This window comes from Pistacia vera, unplaced genomic scaffold (assembly GCF_008641045.1).
Source record: "Pistacia vera cultivar Batoury unplaced genomic scaffold, PisVer_v2 Contig1184, whole genome shotgun sequence".
NCBI lineage: Eukaryota > Viridiplantae > Streptophyta > Magnoliopsida > Sapindales > Anacardiaceae > Pistacia > Pistacia vera.
In genome coordinates this window covers 1-20,140 of record NW_022195231.1, presented here as the reverse complement: position 1 = coordinate 20,140, position 20,140 = coordinate 1, and the positions used below count along the sequence as shown (strand labels likewise).

At 33.6% G+C, this 20,140-nt stretch overlaps 2 protein-coding genes and 1 pseudogene across 2 annotated transcripts; 2 read left to right on the top strand and 1 right to left on the bottom strand.

Moving 5' to 3' along the window:
* Positions 1-1,817: 1,817 nt before the first annotated feature.
* LOC116110859 lies at positions 1,818-6,163 on the top strand (annotated as a pseudogene).
* A 2,250-nt stretch (positions 6,164-8,413) lies between these two features.
* Positions 8,414-11,232, bottom strand: LOC116110883 (putative disease resistance protein RGA3). The gene is made up of 2 exons (XM_031397100.1): positions 8,853-11,232; positions 8,414-8,460 (listed from the first exon to the last, which is right to left on the bottom strand). The coding sequence occupies exons 1-2, from the start codon at positions 11,230-11,232 to the stop codon at positions 8,414-8,416; spliced, it is 2,427 nt and encodes an 808-aa protein (XP_031252960.1).
* A 5,681-nt stretch (positions 11,233-16,913) lies between these two features.
* On the top strand, positions 16,914-19,729 carry LOC116110866 (the record flags this gene model as incomplete). The annotated part of the gene is made up of 6 exons (XM_031397079.1): positions 16,914-17,033; positions 17,151-17,331; positions 17,440-17,937; positions 18,429-18,614; positions 19,280-19,548; positions 19,637-19,729. Coding segments are annotated over exons 1-6 (1,347 nt in total), but the record flags the coding sequence as incomplete, so codon positions are not given.
* Between the last annotated feature and the right edge of the window lie 411 nt (positions 19,730-20,140).

The following is a 20,140-nucleotide window of genomic DNA, read 5'->3' as shown; positions in this document are numbered from 1 at the left end:
TGTGTGCACTAACCAATGTGTACTAATCCAAGTACTAACATTAGAAATTTGAAATTTTTTTTTGAAGGGAATTTTAAATTTCCAATGTTAGTACTTGGATTAGTACACATTGATTAGTGCACATAGTTTTATTCTACTAAAAATAGTTCTATCAATATAAAAAGGAGTAGTAAAATTTCTTTTAATTTATGAAAGTTTTATTTTAGATGTGATTTATAAAACTTTATATCAAATAAAGGCTTATCACTAAGTGGCAAGAGTCTTATTTAAAACATTTATATTAAATCTAATAACTAGAAGAAAAAAAATTATTATTTTTTATTGGAATTTTTCTCAAGACCTAATATAAAAATATTACGTACACCAATTTCAGTAAGTTATTGTAATATTGCTTTCTACTGCTATTTTGAAATGAAAGAATGTCTACTGACTAGTTGAATAGGGTGAGTATTACAAGGTAAAATTTAAAAATTAACAAAAAAACCCTTAGGTTTGCTAATTTAGCTAAACACTCCAATATATAAAAATTTTGTAAAATGACAAAAATAACCCCACCCACCCACAGTGCCAGATTCTGGCCACCACCATCGGAATCTGGCCAGAAAATGGCATTATGATGTAGACCGGTCGGATCTGACCGGTCGTGCGTCGATCTAGCCTTTTCCGTACAGATCAATTGTGGATTTGATCAGAAAAGGCCAGATTGGCGAATTACCGGCCAGTTTCTGTCATTTATATGCCGTTGTGATAGATTCCGGTGGTTGCCAGAATCTGACAACTATGGGTGAGTAAGGGTGTTTTTGTTAATTTTTAAACTTTTTTCACGGGTGTTTAATTAAATTAATAAACTTAAAGGGTCTAAAAGTAATTAAAAAATAAAATAGTATTTCTCAAATAATTAAACAAACATGTATTTTGGGAATAGGATAGGGAATAGGGTATGAAATATTAAACTTGATCATCAAGTAGTTTGATAGAAATTTTTTGATGAATTACTCAAGATATCCTGAGTTTGAGTCTCTCATCAACTGTTAAATAGGGATAGACACTAAAGCTTTTACCTAACTAGTAGTTCAAGGGTCCCAGATGATTAGTTGATATGCGTGTAAACTGGTCCAGATACCCCGATTTAAAAAAAAGAAGAAAAAATTATAATTTCAGAAGTTGCCAAAATATTGTTATGTAATTAAATTAATTCCATGTGTGGTTTAATTCAGTTAGAACAAGAATACAAGTAAAATGTGGAAAAGAAGTTATAAATTGATATACAGGAGATAAATTTAAGAGAATTTATGGGAAAACTATTTAATTATGTATTATATAAAATTACTTATGCATAATGTAGTAAAATTGGATATTTTATGAAAACCACCGTAAACCACCAATAATCACCATAAATCACCACAAAATCCCTCCCATCCACTGCAAAAACCACCTTCAAACCAACCTTAAACCGTCACAAAAATCATCTTACCATGGATACTCACAAAACCTCCGTCAAACACAGATAAAAAAATTAAGAAGAAAACTCGCAATCAAACTTCCAAAGGCTAACGAAATGACGAAGCAAATTTCTTGTGGCAGCCATAGGAGCCCGGAGCTGCTCTTAGTAGTGCCGCCACGCAGGTCACGGCCTCCAGGTAAGCTCTTCGCTTCAGCACGCGAGCTGTTGAAATTTCATTCTAATTAGCTGAAACTGAAGATTGGTTGGGTTTCTCGGTTTAGATTACAACTTGAGTGTTCAGTATTTAAGCATGAAATGCACCTCCGGTTCTATGATGGATAATAAGTTTTCTTGTATTTTTTTTGTATGGATCAATTATGGGCAGATGTTGAAATATGGGGATGTTCGAATGCATGAATTCGTACAGGACATAATGAACTGGGAAAGATGTTATTTGAGTGGTCGTCTACAGAAACCGGTGTGCCTTCCTGATTTTTCCTTTTTTTTCTCCAATGTTGCTTCTTTTAACTGTATTATGCAATCGACATGTCTTCCAAGCTGGCTGAAGATCTTGTCTATTTTATTGGTTTTCGAATTGAGAGCTTTAAAAGGTTTTAGACATAAGTAAATGTGTTAAACCCAGAGTGAAAATTGCTGTGCCACAGTAATCCTGTCTTTCCTCAGTTATTTAGTGCTCAGTACCTAACAGATTCAACCCTGGATTAACAATTTTTTTAATTTTAATAATCTGCTTGTTTTATCTTTATCTGATTATGTAGGAACAGGACTACAATAACATCTACATGGTTAAACTGCTAGACGTCATGCCAACTAGTCATTATAAACCACCAATCATTGTTAGTAGCTTAGAATTAGATATTGTAGGCTGCCTGGCTGCCAATTGTAATGTTACAAAAATGTACAGATTGACAAACAAGTGTGGTTCATAGGTGCTATGTCTGAAAAAATAGGGTTGACACAGAGCCCTGTCAGCGTAAGCGATCAGAGCTTAGGTAAGTCTAACAGCCATTCAGATGCAACCACGTCGTATACTGACGAGAGCGGCATGCTCCTATCAGTGCAGTGGGTGCACGCCAGATTGACGAAAGGTTGGAGATGGTCCACTTATCCAATCCCTGCACAAACCGAGGAAATCACTCGAGCAGGTGAGCAATGAGACGCAAAGAAGGATTCTCACGGTATCTGTCCCCTTTTTACAGATTCAGTAATCATTGCCTTAATTCACCCCACTATAAATAGAGGGTTGCTCTCCCTTTTGTGGGATTAGCTAATTTCACTCTGGAATTGCTCTCTTGTATTCTTGTACTTTCTAAAAACTATAAATCAGCTCGCCAAAAGTAACTTGATCTTATACATTAATATAATATCAGTGGACATAGGATTCACTTGCTTAAGCATCCGAACCACATTAAACATTGTCCTTCATCCTTTATTCAATCCATTATCCCCTTATTCACGTATGTCTTCTGCGTCAGCTCAGCATTTCACATGTGCGAGTCGTTTGTGTCAAAATCAAGCATCAACAATAGGTTGCTTAGATTTCATTTGATGTGTGATCACATCAATGGCAGGAGAATATTTTATTTTTAGCTGATTATCCTTAATTCCTCTTCTCCTGAACGGTGTCTTTCATAGCTGCCTTCTACTTTCTTTGCTCTGCTTTTACTGCTTTATTAGTACCTGAGATGGAAAAATTGAGGTTGTCATCTCATGTATAATATGTTACTCATATACCAATCTCAGGGAGTTCAAATGTTGCTCTTGCAGGTACACATACTTGTGGATAATCTGGATACTGCAAATACAAACTCTGTTAATTTGAGGGCTGCATTATCTGCTGCCCCGCTCTTCCATGTCACTTTTCATTCATTTTATAGTTGCTGGAGTTATGATTAGGTCTTTGATTGTGCAGGAAGATCTCTTTGCCAAAATCTGTAGCCTTTCATATATGGGAGATTTGCGTGTGCTTGTTGCAGAGAATAAAAACAAGGTAAAGCTTGATCACACCTAAATAAAAATATTGAGAAAATTGATTTGGGGCTTTCAAATGTGCATAGTTCATGGTTGACGTTTTCATGTTGTGAATTTTTCTGGAGTGGTGGCTAAAACTGAAGTTTTACTAAACCACCAAAAAAAAAAAAAAAATGTTTGTCTTTATGGAGATAGTCGTGATCTGTGAGTGAGAAATTGCCGTTCATTGGAGGTATGCATAATAAATGGTGATCATTAAAAAGTCATACAAATAATTCGTTGAGGGTGTAGAATACCAACTTTCGCTACAGAGTCCCTCTTCTCCCCTCTGTTGCTCCATCATATATTAAATTTACGTTAATAATAAGAGCTATACAGAAAAGAATAGCATTTTTTTTTGTCTAAGAAAATCTGGTTTTCATGTATAAAATTTACCTCAGGTAAAGAAGATTGTGCAAGGGCAGTTTGATTTTTTCCGCTCAATTTGTAAGCCATTTCTTCAAGAATATTTGGCCAAAGACTTCTTGAGAGTCACATCATCTGGAAGTCACCAAGCAATATATCACAGGTTTGTAAAATTCGACCTTTTAGTACCCAAATACTTGATTATATATGGCCTCATACCAAATATGACTTATTATGTAAAATTTAGGCTAACTTCTATTTACTAGTTACTTATAATCAATTCTTGAGAAGGGTTCTGTTATGGATCTAACTTGGTTTTTAATTTTTGGATTTATGATTTCTCCATTGTCGGTTCAATGTTCCGTTGTTTATACACAATATAATTGTTCTGGTGAAAGTAAATTCTTTTTCATGAAAAAGTTCTAAAAATTGTTTTATTAAGGAAACTGTTGTTTGAACAGCTTTGTTCTTGTCATCTATGCTCTGAAGCGCTGAGTTCTTACATGTTTCTGTCGCTTGAATCAGGCTGTGGCTTGCTGTCACTAGGCCACCAGAAATTAGAAGTCAAATGGGCATGAAGCTTGGAGAGAAGAAGATATAAATGAATATGGTATGAACTTTCGCTGGTATGCACAGACTATACGAAAAATTATTTCTGAGGATAAATGAATGATTACGTAATATACCTTTTGCCGATCGAGGTATAAATGAAGTATAGTTGGTTCAAGAGAAGAGGCCGCTAATGCATGCAGACTGATTTCAAGTGCAAGACAAGCAGTTCTGGTCTACTTGCTAGGTGGTATCAAAGATACTAGATATCTTGCTAAAAAAATGCAGAAAGCTTGAAGTCTTGGACATAATTTTTCCCATTTTTCTTTCTCAAAATCAATATGAGATCTGATAAATGAGGAGTGAGCTGATGTTTTGTCTCTTGATAATCTTTACCACAAGTTGTAACTGTAAGTTATAAATTTTGCAGATCAAGTCTTATGGTTTCAATCATAATTGGTTTTTGATTGGTGAGGTAATTCTGGGATCAAACAAGCTAGTCTCTTTGTAATGCACCAAAAATTTAATCCTATTTCATTCAATAATAACGAATGAGCCCAACCAATAGATGTCCAAGAAATAAATTCAGCTTGCTATATTCACGGATAGGAGTTGCAATCTAACTAAAAAGAGCTGCATTCTGGAATACCAAATGGATGAACAATAGAAACAAACTTATTGGGAAACATTCAAAACATTATTCAGTAGAAACATGATTGACATCAATCAAGTTAAAAAAAAGCAGGAATCGGAATTGAAACCTTTTTCGCTTGTTGACGACTTGACAAATCTCTAAGAAATCTGCAACAGTTGAACAACACAAAGTTACACATCGAACCTCACACAACAAAACATGAATCCAAAAAATTATTAAAATATACTATGGTTGTAGTGTATACCAATATACGGCTATGGTTTAATTAATTTTATCCTTGGTGGTAAAGTTACGTACTATTAGTAAAACCTATGACTAAGAAAATTTTTAACTTAAATTTTGCATAGAAGGCAGTATGAAGTTAGAAATAAATTAATTCTCTCAAAGCAATTACCGTATTGAAGGGTATTTAAACAATTTACCAGACTTATATCGAAGGTAATGAGAGAGACTTTTACACATACCTGATCATTCATTATTCCAGTCTGTCATTTGAAAAAGCTTTCACTCAGGGTGGGACATTTGTATCATCAATTCACTAAGGTTGAAGAGGTTCAGTATCCCATCTGGCAGAGATGACAGTCCTGGCAGCTTACAATCTCAAGTTTTTGAAGCGCTGTGAGATTTCCAATCCATGCTGGTAACTCTGTGAGCTTAGGACATGAGTCAATCCGCAGATACTCTAAAATGTTAGCAGATCCTTCAAGAATCTTTGGGTTAGCCTTCTAAATCATAAATGAATATGGTATGAACTTCAGCTGGTATGCACAGACTAATAGGAAATATTATTTTCTGAGGCAGTGTACAAATTAAAACTTATTCTGCATCCAATTTGCCTTAAGAGAACATGTGATCGAAAATTTTTCATTAGACCTTCTATACTTAATCCTGGATACTTGAATGATTACATGACATAACATTTTGCTGGTCGAGCTATAAATGAAGTTATAATTGGTTCGAGAGAAGAGGCAGCTAAATGCATGCGGAAGGTTCTGCGACGAACCGTAATGGTTTCAAGTGCAAGACAGGCAGTGTATAGTCTACTTGCCGTTGGTGGCATCAATGCTACTAGATATCTTGCTAACAAAATGCGGAAAGCTTGGAAATCCTGGACATAAAACTTGCCATTTATCTTTCTCAATTTTCATGAGATTTGGTCAGGTAGATTATACCTTTCAAAATGAGAATGCGTTATCTTTACGACAAGCTGCCCTGCCTTGACTGTAAGTTATGAATTTTGCAGATCAACTAGTTTTATACTTCCATTTCATAGTTGGTTTGTTTGTTGAGGTAATTTTGGGTGCAAGCAGGCCACTCCCTTTGTAATGAACAATATCATATTTATTCTATGACCTTGTTTTAAAAATAAATTTAAAAAAAAAAAAAAAAAAAAAAAAAGACCATTTGAGGTACATTTTAGTTTGAGAATATTCATAGTCTTTGAATGGGAACAAAAACAGCCAAACAAACAGTAGCATTATCCAGTACAAACATTATTAACATGAATCCAGTCATAACACAGGGAGAAGTATATCTTCGCTTGAGGTTTCATGAAATTATTTAACACACCCATGAGTTTCAGAAAATAACAAATACTCCCAACATAACAATCCGTGACATTAATAAAAAGAAAAAACATCACAATAAGCAGGAATCGGAATTGAAACTTCTTGCACTCGCTCAAGACTTTTGACAAAGTCTCCATAATGCTGCCAAAAAAAAAAAGTACGAGTTACCCAATAAGTAAAAAGACAGAAAAAGTTTAACTACTCTTTCTGTTTCAGGGTTTAGGGGCCGGAAAAATTTAAAAATAAAAAAATAAATAAAAAGAAAAAGAAAAGAGATTCCAGTTATGTGGTGGGTTGCATGGGTTCCCTCACTTCCAAAGTCCCAATCTTTCTCTGCAACTCCCTCACTTTCTTCTCACTCTTTGACCCATCAATTCCTCTCTCTCTAATTCCTCCAATTTCGCTCCTTTCTCTCCCAAACTATTTTTCAACTCTGCCACCTCACCACTCTCTTTATCCCTTTTGCTCATAGTTGGGGTTAGCTCAGGTTGGTGTAAGGATCTTAAAGTCCCACATCATTAAGGAATCACTTGCCATGTGGGTTGATAATAATTCAAGTCAATTTTAAGGGTGAATTTTCTCCTATTAACAACCACAAACTTTAAAATTCGCCTTTAAAGCCTCCTTATAAAGGAAGGGTGTCTAAATAGTTATTTTTTTCTCCTATATTTTTTTTACCGAATGAGACCTCATTTATTTCGTTAAAACCTCGGAAATGATCCACATTTTTCGTATCAATCAAGCTATAAAACAGAGAAATAACACCTTTCCCCTTAAGGTTGTATAAAAGTAACACTCACACACATAAATTTTGCACAATAAGGTTGAGTTCTACCCGTTTAACAACCACAAACTTTAAAATTCACCTTTGAAACTTTCTTATAAGGGAAGGGCGTCCAAATAGTTATTAACCCACATGCTATATTTTTTAACCAAACGAGTTCTCATTTATTTTGTTAAAACCTCAGAAATGACCCACATTATTCGTATCAATCAAGCTAGAAAATAAGGAAATAACACATTTCCCCTTAAGGTTGTGTGAAAGTAAGATTCACACGTATAGATTTTGCACAATAAGGGTGAGTTTTACCCAATTAACAACCACAAACTTTATAATTCACCTTTAAAACCTCCTTATAAAGGAAGGCTGTCCAAATAGTTATTAACCCATATGCTATATTTTTTAACCAAGCGAGAGCTAATTTATTTGGTTAAAACCTCGGAAATGATCCAAATTATTTGTATCAATCAAGTTATAAAACAGGGAAATAACACATTTCCCTTTGGGTTGCTTACGGTTAGGGCCCTAAGAAGGTTACTCTTGATAATCTTATATTTTAATTCGGTCATTATTTTGTTTGATTCAGCAAGTAATATAAGATTCATGTAATCTTTTATTACTCAAGTAATATGATAGATGATATGTGATTACCGACTCAGAGGGTATTTTAAGTTTACCCTAGTAATCCTAAATTTTTTTCTAATTTGACCCTTAGTAAAAATTATAGACACAAGCCCTTCTTTTGATGTCAAATAATAATTAACTCAACTTGTTGAATGATTTCTTTAATCTCATTAATTAATTATTTGAACCAAAAATGCCCTATATAATAATAATAATATATTATTATTATATCTTTTTGGTAATAAAATATTTTTGGAATCAAACCCCCCTTCCGGTTGTATGAAAGTAATATTCAAACGCATATATTCTGGACAATGATAAATACAGGGGAATAGCAATTCAAGAACACAGATAAAAAGCATCACAATCAGTAGGAAATGGAATTCAAACCTCTTTCACTTGCTGGAGGCATATGATACAATCTCTGAGACAGCTTTAACAACTGAACAACACAAATCGTACAATAAGTCAGAAAGATATTTACACTACTAAAATAAAAAGGATATAATAAACACAAAAAAGAAGGTTCTGCAATAAATAATTCCAGTCATTTGGTGGGTTGGCTCACATTATTACATTTTTTTTTTCTTTAAAAGAAACTATTTAACTATATTTAAGAGAGATTCATCTTCGCCGTTGTTTCGCAGATTTACCAAGTACTTACCTAAATCAAAATCATAGAGTTGTAATCTCTTATCACTAATATCAATAGAAATAACTAATTAATTTCTTCTCACTCACTGCGATAATCAAATACCGACCGAACTAGAGCATTTAAACAATTTACTGGCTTATGACAATAAAAATCGGGAGAGTGATTTTAACATAACATACCTGATCCTTTTATATTTCCCGATTCTGAAGCAACTGCAGGATCAAGATGAATCTCTGGGACATGAGAAATATTCGACCAGTTCTGTCTGCAGCTTTCACTCAGCTCAGGACACTTCTGTATCTTCAATTTTTTAAGGTTGGTGAGGTTCTGCATCCTGTCTGGCAAAGATGACAATCCTGGGCAACTTAAAATCTCAAGTTCTTGAAGTGATGTGAGATTTGAAAGCGAGGCTGGTAGTGCTGTGAGATTGGTACATGCTTCAATCCGTATGTACTGTAAAGTACTGTCAGCATCTTCAGGAAAATTCCTCTCCAGATTAAGCTTTGGACAACTGCAAATCACCATTTTCTTCAATTTGGTTAACCGTGCTATATTGCGTGGCAAACTTTCTAGATTGTCGCAATTAAGTATCAGCAGAGATCGGAGAGAAGTCAAACATTCAATTCCATTTCGTGGTAGACGCTTCTGTATTGTAGTCAAATCCAAATATCTGAGGCTGATCAGGTTTGGCAGATTATTAGGTAACAGTTGAAGATTTGAACAACGTTCAAGTCTTAAGGTCTGTAAACTTTGAAGTTTACAAATAGAATTCGGGAGTTCCTTTAAGATTGAATTCCGAGATAAGTCAAGATATCTCAAATGTTTCAATGCACCGACAGAGTTCGGCAACCCTTTAACTTGTAAACCACTTAAGCATAATAACCTGAGGTACTTATACTTGGTTGTCCATGTATTTATGAAGGACTCCGTAACACGCTCAGTTTTGAGACTTTGCATGATGATGGTCAGCAATTTGCTCAAAATAAATGGAACTTCTCCGTTATAATTTTCAAAGCCAAGAATTGACAAATGGCGAGCACTTATCTGAGTAGGGCGGATTCTGAGATCTACCGTTTTGCAGTCTTTTTGTGCCATTTTCACAACAAGATCATGTATAAGATCATGCATTTTAAATGTGAAAAAATAACCATGATCTTCAACATCTTGAAAGAAACACTTCGAAATTAATTCCTTCAAATATCGCAATCCAACATCTTCCAACTCCTCATCTTCATTATTAGTTGCAAGAAAACCATGAGCCATCCAATAATGGATCAAATAATTACTGTTAAAACAATAATCCTTAGGAAACAGAGAGCAATATGCCAAACATCGTCGCAAATGAGATGGTAAATGAGCATAACTCAATTTCAATGCTGGTATGATGCCATCTTCCTCTTGTTTTAGTTCCCACATATCACTGTCTCTAATTGCCAACCAATCAAGTGTATCTTTGTTTCCATAAAGTAGGGTTCCTAAAGTTGTCACTGCTAAAGGAATTCCACTACATTTTCTCGCAATTTCTCTCCCAAAGTTACAAAGGTCTTCATGTCTTTCGAATTCTCCCTCTTGAGACGCCCATTTTGCAAACAATTTCATCGATTCCTCCTCAGAAAGGCCTTCTAAAACATAACTAGAAACGGTGCCCATCATTTTTGCAACTCGGTTACTACGCGTAGTAACTAACATTTTACTCCCATTACGGGCTTCCAGCGTCAATATATGTTTGAATATTTCCCATTTACCATAGTTTTCATTCCACACGTCATCCAAGACCAGAAAAAATTTCTTACCAACCAATGCTCGTAGCAAGAGGTCTTCTAACTTATCGACTGCAAATTCAACTTGACTTTCACCAGTTGCAGAAGAATAAGTTTCTTTCATCAATGTAATTATATCAAAATCCTCCGGTACATGTACCCACATTTTTAGATCAAAGTGTTCATCTATCATTTTTTCATTATACACCAGTTTGGCTAGAGTAGTTTTTCCAGTACCTCCCATTCCGACTATAGAAATTATAGAGACCTTTTTATGATCTTCCTCGTTTGGTTTCATCAAAATGTCGATAATATTTTCCTTAGCAACGTCTCTCCCAAAAACTTCGGAAGGATTGACAAAGGTGTAGTTCATCACCAAGTCCCCTGAGTAAACACGTCTAAACTCACCCTTATTCTGATCATACTTGGACTTGATAACAGCCGTCGTTTCTTCTAACCTTTTCCTGATCTCTTTGATTTTTTTAGAAAATTTAATGCTCGAAAGAAATTTGTATACCGTGTTTCTCGATGAGTTCGCCACTTCAGACTCCAATTCATCCACCATATCCTCAACATCATACAACAGATCTGAAAGCGTTGCAAGCTCGCTCCGCAGCTCAATGATCTGAGCCTGTTGTTCCTGGACATTGAAGAGGTCGGCTTTGATTTTGGACAGGGTGTTTTGGAGCTTTTTTGTCTCTTCTGGAAGGTCCCACGACAAGCTTGCTTTTTGGAAATTCAGAAAGACCATTCTCGTCAAAATATTAGTTGCAATGCTCAGCGGAAATGATTCTGCCATGTTTTTATGAAGAAGGAAAGAAAAGGTGCGGTGTTTTGGTCTATATTGAGTTAACTGACTTTTCATAAACATCTATATGTGATATAAAATATAATCTATACCAACTTCGGTTTAGGTCTTGAACCGTGCACTTCATACAAATATGCCCAGCAATTTTAACGAATCTACAGATTGCTATTCTTGTCACTATCTTACAATAAGGCTAGTTAGGTCGTCTCCAAGAAGATAAGATTAAAAAAATCTGAAATGAATATTATAACATACGATTGTTTTGAAGATAAGATTAAAAAAATCTGAAATGAATACTATAACATACGATTGTTTTGGACATACACCTCGCTTGATACCGATTTTGGTTAATTAAATGGGTAATTACAGAGTCTCCGAGAGGTTAATTAGCTTAAACAAATGCAAATGGTTTTAAATATGAGAATTATTGTACATATTTTTGATTAATTAAAGGCGTAATTTTGGTATCTGCAAGAGGTGAACTTAAATAAATACAAATGGTTTAAATTAAAAATTATTATATATGGTTTCAGAATGTGCACGCCAGCTGGTGATGTATGACTTTGAGGGGGTGTTTATTTAGGATTAATGTAAGATTACTAGAGTTATCATCTTATATTACTTGATTACCATACTTGATTCTTAAGTAATATAAGATTTCGATAATCTTTAAATATCAATAGTAGTTATCGTTGGTAATATTAGAGATAATCTAATTAGCTCTATTTTCTTAGGTATTCTAAGATTGTCAGGGTAATTTTTTTTTTTTTTTTATAATTCTATCCTTTATTAATAAAATTTTAGGACAATAATGCTATTATTTTTAAATTTATTTACATGAATATGACTTTTACTATTTCATCATAATTAATTAACTTTTTAGACAAAATTACCCTTTAATTCAAAACAAATTTCAGTCCACCCAAGCCACGACCCCCACCCACCTGCCGCCCCCTGAATAATTGCAGCCTCGAATATTCCCAATAATTTTAATCTAACTTTCTAGTAATCTAATATTTCCTAAACCAAATGCCCCCTGAATAATTAAACGGCTCCTAGAGGTTAACTTAAAATAATTATTTTACTTTGTCAAAAGTAGAGGTACTGTTGTGTGTTCATTACATGTAAAATAAATTTAGGTGACCCAAATGGGCCAGTTATGTTTGTACTATTGTATGTTTCTTTCTCCGAGAAGTGGTTATAAATATAAGTGTTTTCAAGTTTTCTCTCAAAGGAGTAGAGAGGAACTGTTGAAAATGAAAATTATGATATATGGTTTTTGAATACTTAATACATCTTGCCAATTAAGAGAGTGACGTTTTACCAATCTAGGGAGCACACACATATGTCCCAATATATTATAAGTGATGCGTAGTCATAAGTTGAATGACAATAAGTTGTGGATATACTTATCTTTTATGTATTATAAAATATTATTTATATATATAACGTTGCCAATTAAGAGAGCCCTGTTTTAATTGGCAAGATGCAAAACATCACTTTATATATATACAGAGAGAGAGAGAGTGATGTTGCCAATTAAGAGAGTGATGTTGCCAACTAAAACATGAATCTCTTAATTGGCAACGTCACCATATATATATATATATGGTGACGTTTTACCAGTCAATTTTACTTGAAAGAATCTTTACTGCACATTATTCATAAAATAACAAATATATACATATATACGGTGACGTTGTCAATTAAGAGATCATGTTTTAATTAGCAAGATGTATTAAGTATTCAAAAACCATATATCATAATTTTCATTTTCAACAGGTCCTCTCTACTCCTTGAGAGAAAACTTGGAAACACTTAGGGTGTGTTTGGTTCATTATTCTAATATTTTTTAGGTTAATATTTTGAAAAAAGTAAAATTAGATGGGTATTACGATGTAAAAATTGAAAATTAATAAAAATATCCCTTACGTTTTTTTATTTACTAAATACCCGTATAATAAAATATTAAAAATTGACAAAAACACCTACAACCCACCCATTAAATATGGACAGCCAACCACCATCGCCGGAGGGTGGTCGGAGTCGTCGTATCAGCACATGATCAGCTGGATATGGCCTGTCGTGCACTGATATGGGCTTTTTTGGCTAGATCTACTTTGGATTTGGTCGAAAAAGGTCAGATTTAAGGCTAGATCTGGCCATTGATGGTCAAATCTGGCCGCATTTGGTCGTCAACGACAGCCATCTCTCAGCCATCTCTTGGTCGTCATTGACGACAATGCAGATTCAACTAGTAGTATGTCATTATACCATATTCTGATAAGCTTCCGACGGTGGTGGTCGGAATCTGGCAAATGTGGGTTGTTGGAGTGTTTTTGTCAATTTCTAAAATTTTTGGGGGTGTTTAGTTAAATTAACAAATTTAGGAGGTTTAAAAAAATTGAATAATATAGAATAATATTTTGAGAATAAGAGAATAAATGTATATTTTAGGTAGAATAGGGAATAAAATACTGAAAAATTGTGTACCAAATGAAGCCTTATAGTTATAACCACTTATGAGGGAAAGAAACATACAATAGTACAAATATAATTGACCTATTTGGGGTCATCTAAATTTATTTTACATGTAATGGACACATAACAGTACCTCTACTTTTGACAAAGTAAAAGAATTATATTAAGTTAACCTCTAGGAACCGTTTAATTATTCAAATTCATACATCACCAGCTGGCGTACACCTTCCGAAACCATATATAATAATTTTTAATTTAAACCATCTGTATTTATTTAAATTCACCTCTTGCAAATAATGCAATTACCCTTTTAATTAATCAAAATTATGTAAAATAATCCTCATATTTAAAATTATTGATACAGAAATCTACACTAACCAAAGAATTTCGATCGACCTTGGTGGGATCAGAATAGATGTACGCGTGATTATGAATAACCAACGATAGACAAATATTGAATGTAATAAAGTAAATGACAATGGAAAATTTTAAAGTGGTTTGGTGAGATAAACTCTTGAGCCTACATCAACTGTGTTTTGTATTTGTTGTGAGAGCTAACAATGAAAATTCTATGTAAAAACCGTAGCCCCTTTTTCGTCATTTGAGGGGGTTTAAACACAAGGTTTGTACAAAGGAAACAGCGAAAATAAAGAGATTACAATTGATCTGAACTGAAATTCTGATATTCTTGCGATTGAGCGTTGTGATTGCGTAGAAATTGTTGTTGATCTAGTCAATCCCGTAATATATGGGATCTGAAGTTATCTAGGAATTGATTAAATGATCATCCGGTTTGTTCGCGATCAGCTTGTGCTGAGTTGAGCTATAAGTTAACGAGCTTATGCTGGGTCAAACAATCGGTGGAGTTGTACTGATCCTGGGTAGAGCTATATACTCGTGGTAGCCAAAGCTTGCTGGAAAAATTACATATAACATCAACCATTTGCATTTGTTTAAGCTAATTAACCTCTCGGAGGCTATGTGATTACCCCTTTAATTAATAAAAATCAGCATCAAGCACGATATATGTCCAAAACAATCGTATGTTATAATATTAAATTCAGATCTTTTTAATCTTATCTTCTTGGAGATGATGTAAATAATCTCATTAGTAATCAAATTCGTATATGAAAATTTAGGATTAAGGTTTATACAAGATTCAATGTTTAAAAAATTAAAACAAAAATATAAAATAAAGTATGAGTGTATCTAGAAATTATAATGTTATTTCTAGTAGTTTAGGTTAAGATTAAATTATAATAAGTGCAAAATTCTCATATTACGTATAATTTTTTAGTTGATCGCAGCATTCTTTGGTGAATGCCTAAATTAGAGAGTTTATGAATATATCATTACACCTAAAATAAATTTATGTGATTGGTCAAATTGAAAATGAAAATTATGATATATGGTTTTTGAATACTTAATACATCTTGCCAATTAAGAGAGTGACATTTTACCAACCTAGGGAGCACACACATATGTCCTAATATATTATAAATGATGTGTAGTCATGAGTTGAATGACAAGTTGTGGATATACTTATCTTTTATGTATTATAAAATATTATTTATATATGAATAATACTACACTTACAAAAAAAATTTACAAAAATCTTTATACAAAGTGATGTACCAAAAAATGAATGGAAAAGTGAATTTAATGAGTTTCACTTTTCTATTCATTTTTTCCCACCTTACTTTGTATAGAAATCTTTGTAAGATTTATTTGTAAGTATAATATTATTGTTTATATATATGGTGACGTTGCCAATTAAGAGAGTCACGTTTTAATTGGCAAGATGCAAACATCACTTTATATATATATATATATATATATATGGTGACGTTTTACCGGTCAATTTTCCTTGAAAGAATCTTTACTACGCATCATTCATAAAATAGAACAAACATATACATATATATATGGTGACGTTGTCAATTAAGGGATCATGTTTTAATTGATTGGGTTGAACAATCAGTGGAGTCGGACTGATCTTGGGCAGAACTATATCCTCGTGGTAGCCCGAGCGTGGTGAAAAAATCACATACAACATCAACCATTTGCATTTGTTTAAGCTAATTAACCTCTCGGAGGCTATGTAATTACCCCTTTAATTAATAAAAATCAGTATCAAACGAGGTATATGTCCAAAACAATCTAATGTTATAATATTCATCTCAGATTTTTTTAATCTTATCTTCTTGGAGATGATGTAACTAATCTTATTAGCAATCAAATTCGTATATGAAAATTTAGGATTAGGGTTTATACAAGATTCAATGTTTAAAAAATTAAAACAAAATATAAAATAAAGTATGAGTGTATTTAGAAATTATAATGTTATTTCTAGTAGTTTAGGCTATGGTTAAATTATAATGAGTGCAAAATTCTCGTATTACATATAATTTGTTAGTTGATCACAACATTCTTTGGTGAATGCCTAAATTAGAGAGTCTATGAATATATCATTACACCTAAAATAAATTTAGGTGATTGGTCAAATTGTCCTTGTAGCTTTTATGTAAATTTTCTCAATTGTCATCCTCAAATTATCTAGTTGGCACTATCTAAGCAAGTCCATCCAAGTTTCCAGGTGGAATTGGTTTGTAAATTTTATTCACCAATTCCAACAATTTTAATCATTTTGACATTAACCTTTAGAGCATTATTTGTAAGTTGATGGAGACCAAACGCTTTGTGGTCCTAAATTACCGTCTCAACAATCAGTCAAGATTACATTCTAATTTTTCACAAATTTACACTTAAAAGTCTTTTAACAAGTACAACAATATTGCATTCTAATTTTTTACTTTGACGCTTTACAACAAGAGTTCGCAACATTTCTCTCTTTTATGAGCTTCTTCCACTAGAAATTTAAGTTCGAATTTTAAGAGAGAGTATGACGTTAAAAGGAGTGAGAATAATTCGTTTATAAGAAAAACTCATCACTCCAGAGAGGACAATCTAAATGCACATGTAACAAGATTCTTGCTGGTAATTTTTATTTTTATTTTTATGAAATATATAAATATGTATCTCATGCGGAAAAATGGGCGTCGGAGAAATTTCGATATGGGAAAAGAAACATAAAAATCCACGATTGCAATATAATAAACCACTAAATACTCAGTCCTCCCTACATAATTCACACATTGCGTTGCATTCTCAAGAGGAGTACTCAAGGATATATGGCCTCTTCTTCATCACAGCCTAATTCCCCTTCTTCGTCGCAGACGACTATCGCCCCTTCTTCATCTATGCCTAGTTCCCCTTCTTCGTCTCAGCCTGTTACTCCTTCATCTCAGCCTGTACCTGCTGCCCCTTCTTCATCGCAGCCCAGCGCACCTTCATAACCCCAGCAGCACGCCGCTTCTTCAACACAGGCCAGAGCCCCGACTCAAACTACTGCATCTTCTTTATTGCAGCCTAGCACTCCTACTTCAACTCAGCCTCGGCCAGTTGTCAATTCTCCATCGCAACCTAGCGCCCCCTCTTCATCTCAGCCTCTGCCTGTTCCCTCTTCTTCAGTTCAGCTTAGTGTCCCTTCTTCACCGCGGCCTGTCGCTCCTTCACTGCAGCGCATCGCCCTATCCCCACAGAATAAGGGTAAGTAGTATGTAGAAAATTAAAATAAAATTCAGCAAGTAAATAACTAGTCCAACAAACAAAAAAATAAACAAGATTTGGCAATTTTGCCTTCTGTTTTTCTTTCAGAGGATTGCCAGAATTACCTGCCATTATATAAAGCTATACTGGAAGGCAACTTGGAAATTGTACGACAACGCTGTGATGAGGATGATCATGCGTTGGAAGCCAGGATCACGATGAAACTCGACACAGCTCTTCATGTAGCTGTTGGAACAGGCAGGGGGAATCATATTGTCAAATATCTTGTGAATAAAATGTCAGCAGATCAAGTGACAGTGAAAAATAACGACGGCAACACAGTCCTTTCCGTTGCTGCAATTGTTGGCAACCAAGAAGCAGCAGAAATGATATTGAAGAAAGATGAAAAAAATCTAAGTTTAGTTGACGAGTTAAATTTTTCTGGACGGATGCCTTTGATTGAGGCAGCTCGACATGGCCAAAAGAAGATGATTACATATTTATTGCAATTCAGTGGTAAATATTTGGCCTTTGTTACCGGAACAAAGATTCAATATAGTTCTGGTGTTTCTTTCATAAATTCGCTTATAACTGCTGGATTTTATGGTGAGTTATCTCTTTCTCTTACCACTAGTACTAGTACTACTAAACGAGCAGATATTAATGAGATAATTAAATCTGACTTTCATGTACTATATAGTCCTTCACTAACATGGTACATGGATGGTCACTTTTTTTCTTAAAATTCAGGTCACGTTTATTCGGGAATGTCCACATTTATCAGTCCTGGTTTAAATTTTTTTTTTTTTATGGCGAGTAATCGTTAAAAAACAAAATTTGAGTTAAAAAATAATTGTACATAAAAAAACTAGTGGTAATGAACAGAATTCGGATTTAAAAGCATTTCAACATTAACATTTAGAGCCACTAAGTATATATCAAAACATGTACTTTTTTATGCATCCAACGCATGGCCAATTAAAAATTTTGGTAGTGCAGTTTTCATTATTTTACTTCAATAACTTATAGTTTCAACCAATTTTTTCATTTTGAAATTTTAAATTAACCATAAATTCATGTGCATCCTTATGTCTCAGACTTGACACTAGAACTGCTTGAGAAATATGAAGGTCGTTTAGCTACAAAGAAGTTGTCTTCTGGTGAGTCTCTTTTGAGAGCAATAGCAGGAAAGCAATCTGCATTTGCTAGTGGAAGACGAAAAAGGCTTGCCAGTGGAAGACGAAAAAAGCTAAAGTTTTGGCAATACCTTAACCTTTTTAAGCGTGAGTATAAGCTTCTCAGATAATTACTAATCTTCAATCATCCATCTCATGAAGATCCTTGTTATTGTTATTATTATTTCTCTATTTCTGCATTTTACTTAATAAAAAATTGCTCTTCCCGCATCATGTATTAATAAGCTCTATTCTTTGAGTTGTATTATACGAAAGAAGACATTTAAGATGTTTTCACATAAACTCAATTTTAGAGTTTAATTGTAAACTATTAATAAGCCCTATTCTTCAAGTACTATATTATTAATATAATATAGTACATGTAAATAGATATAAGAATGGTACATTTGTAGTTATGTACAAGAGGGATACTAGGTTTGCTACATATAATGGTACATACGAATTTATCTATAACTATACAACATCGATCTTGGGTTTAAAATGTTAGTTTGACTAAAGGTTGCAAAAAACCTTGAGGCAACCATCGTTCTTTTGGCTTAACCAAATCCCACTTTAAATTCTTAGTTTTAGAAATAGTCACAAGCAGTTTATTATGTAACGCATTTAATTGACGTTCGTTTCAATAATCAGTTAATTATTTTGCCATACGTCAGACCAAATACTTCATAATTCTTTTTAGGTAAGAAACTCTAGGATGTTTTCTTTTACTTTTCAATATTTTTACTTAGTTACGTAGCCAGTTTAATTTGCAGTTCGGAGTCATTTAAGGGAAGTAAGAGAGAAAAAGTTGAAGCATGACAAAGCACTTAAACTTGTCAAACACTTGTGTGAGGAAATTACAAAGAATCTAGACCATGAACAAGCTTCCTCAATTTTGGAACCACCGCTCCTTTTAGCAGCAGAATTGGGGATTTGTGAAGTTGTGGAAGAGATTATAAAGTCATTTCCTGATGCAATCTGGTTTACAAATGATGAGAAACAAAATGTATTCCAGTTGGCAGTCATGAATCGTCAAGAGGAAGTATTTAACCTCATATTTCGAATAAGTGATCACAAAAATTTGTTGTTGATGTCTCATGATGATAAAGAAAACAACATCTTGCACCTAGCTGGAAGATTGGCACCAGGAACAAGGTTTAAATCAACTAAACCTTGTTCCTGGTGCAGCTTTGCAGATGCAACGTGAGTTACATTGGTTTAAGGTAAGACTGATTTAAAATTAATGCTATATATTTTAAATTTCTTTCCAATACAATTCTTGTTTCCGCTAGGTTTAAATAATAATAATTAAAAAATGCATGAATTATTACCCTCCGAGGTACTAATTTTTGTACACTTTAGCAATGATTGGCTGATGATTGATGTCAACTAATTAGTACAATAAAAAATGTATCTTACACTTAGGTTTAATAAGCCACCTCATATGAAACTTGAATGTTAGCTGATGGTTGACGTCAACAAATTAGCATTATAAAAATATATACCTTCCACTTAGGTTCAGTAGATCCCTTCACATAAAACTTGCATTTTTATTCTTTCGAAAGTAAGTTGAAGTTGCAAACCTGGCATATGTATGTATGTATGTATTTGGTGACACACACACATATATATAT

Bases quoted from the DNA above. Each gene is read 5' to 3' on its own strand.
- LOC116110883 (XM_031397100.1), bottom strand. From the start codon at position 11,232: ATGGCAGAATCATTTCCGCTGAGCATTGCAACTAATATTTTGACGAGA. The intron at 8,461-8,852 runs GTATGTTATGTT...TGTGTTGTTCAG, and splicing joins GGGAAATATAAAAGGATCAG to TTGTTAAAGCTGTCTCAGAG.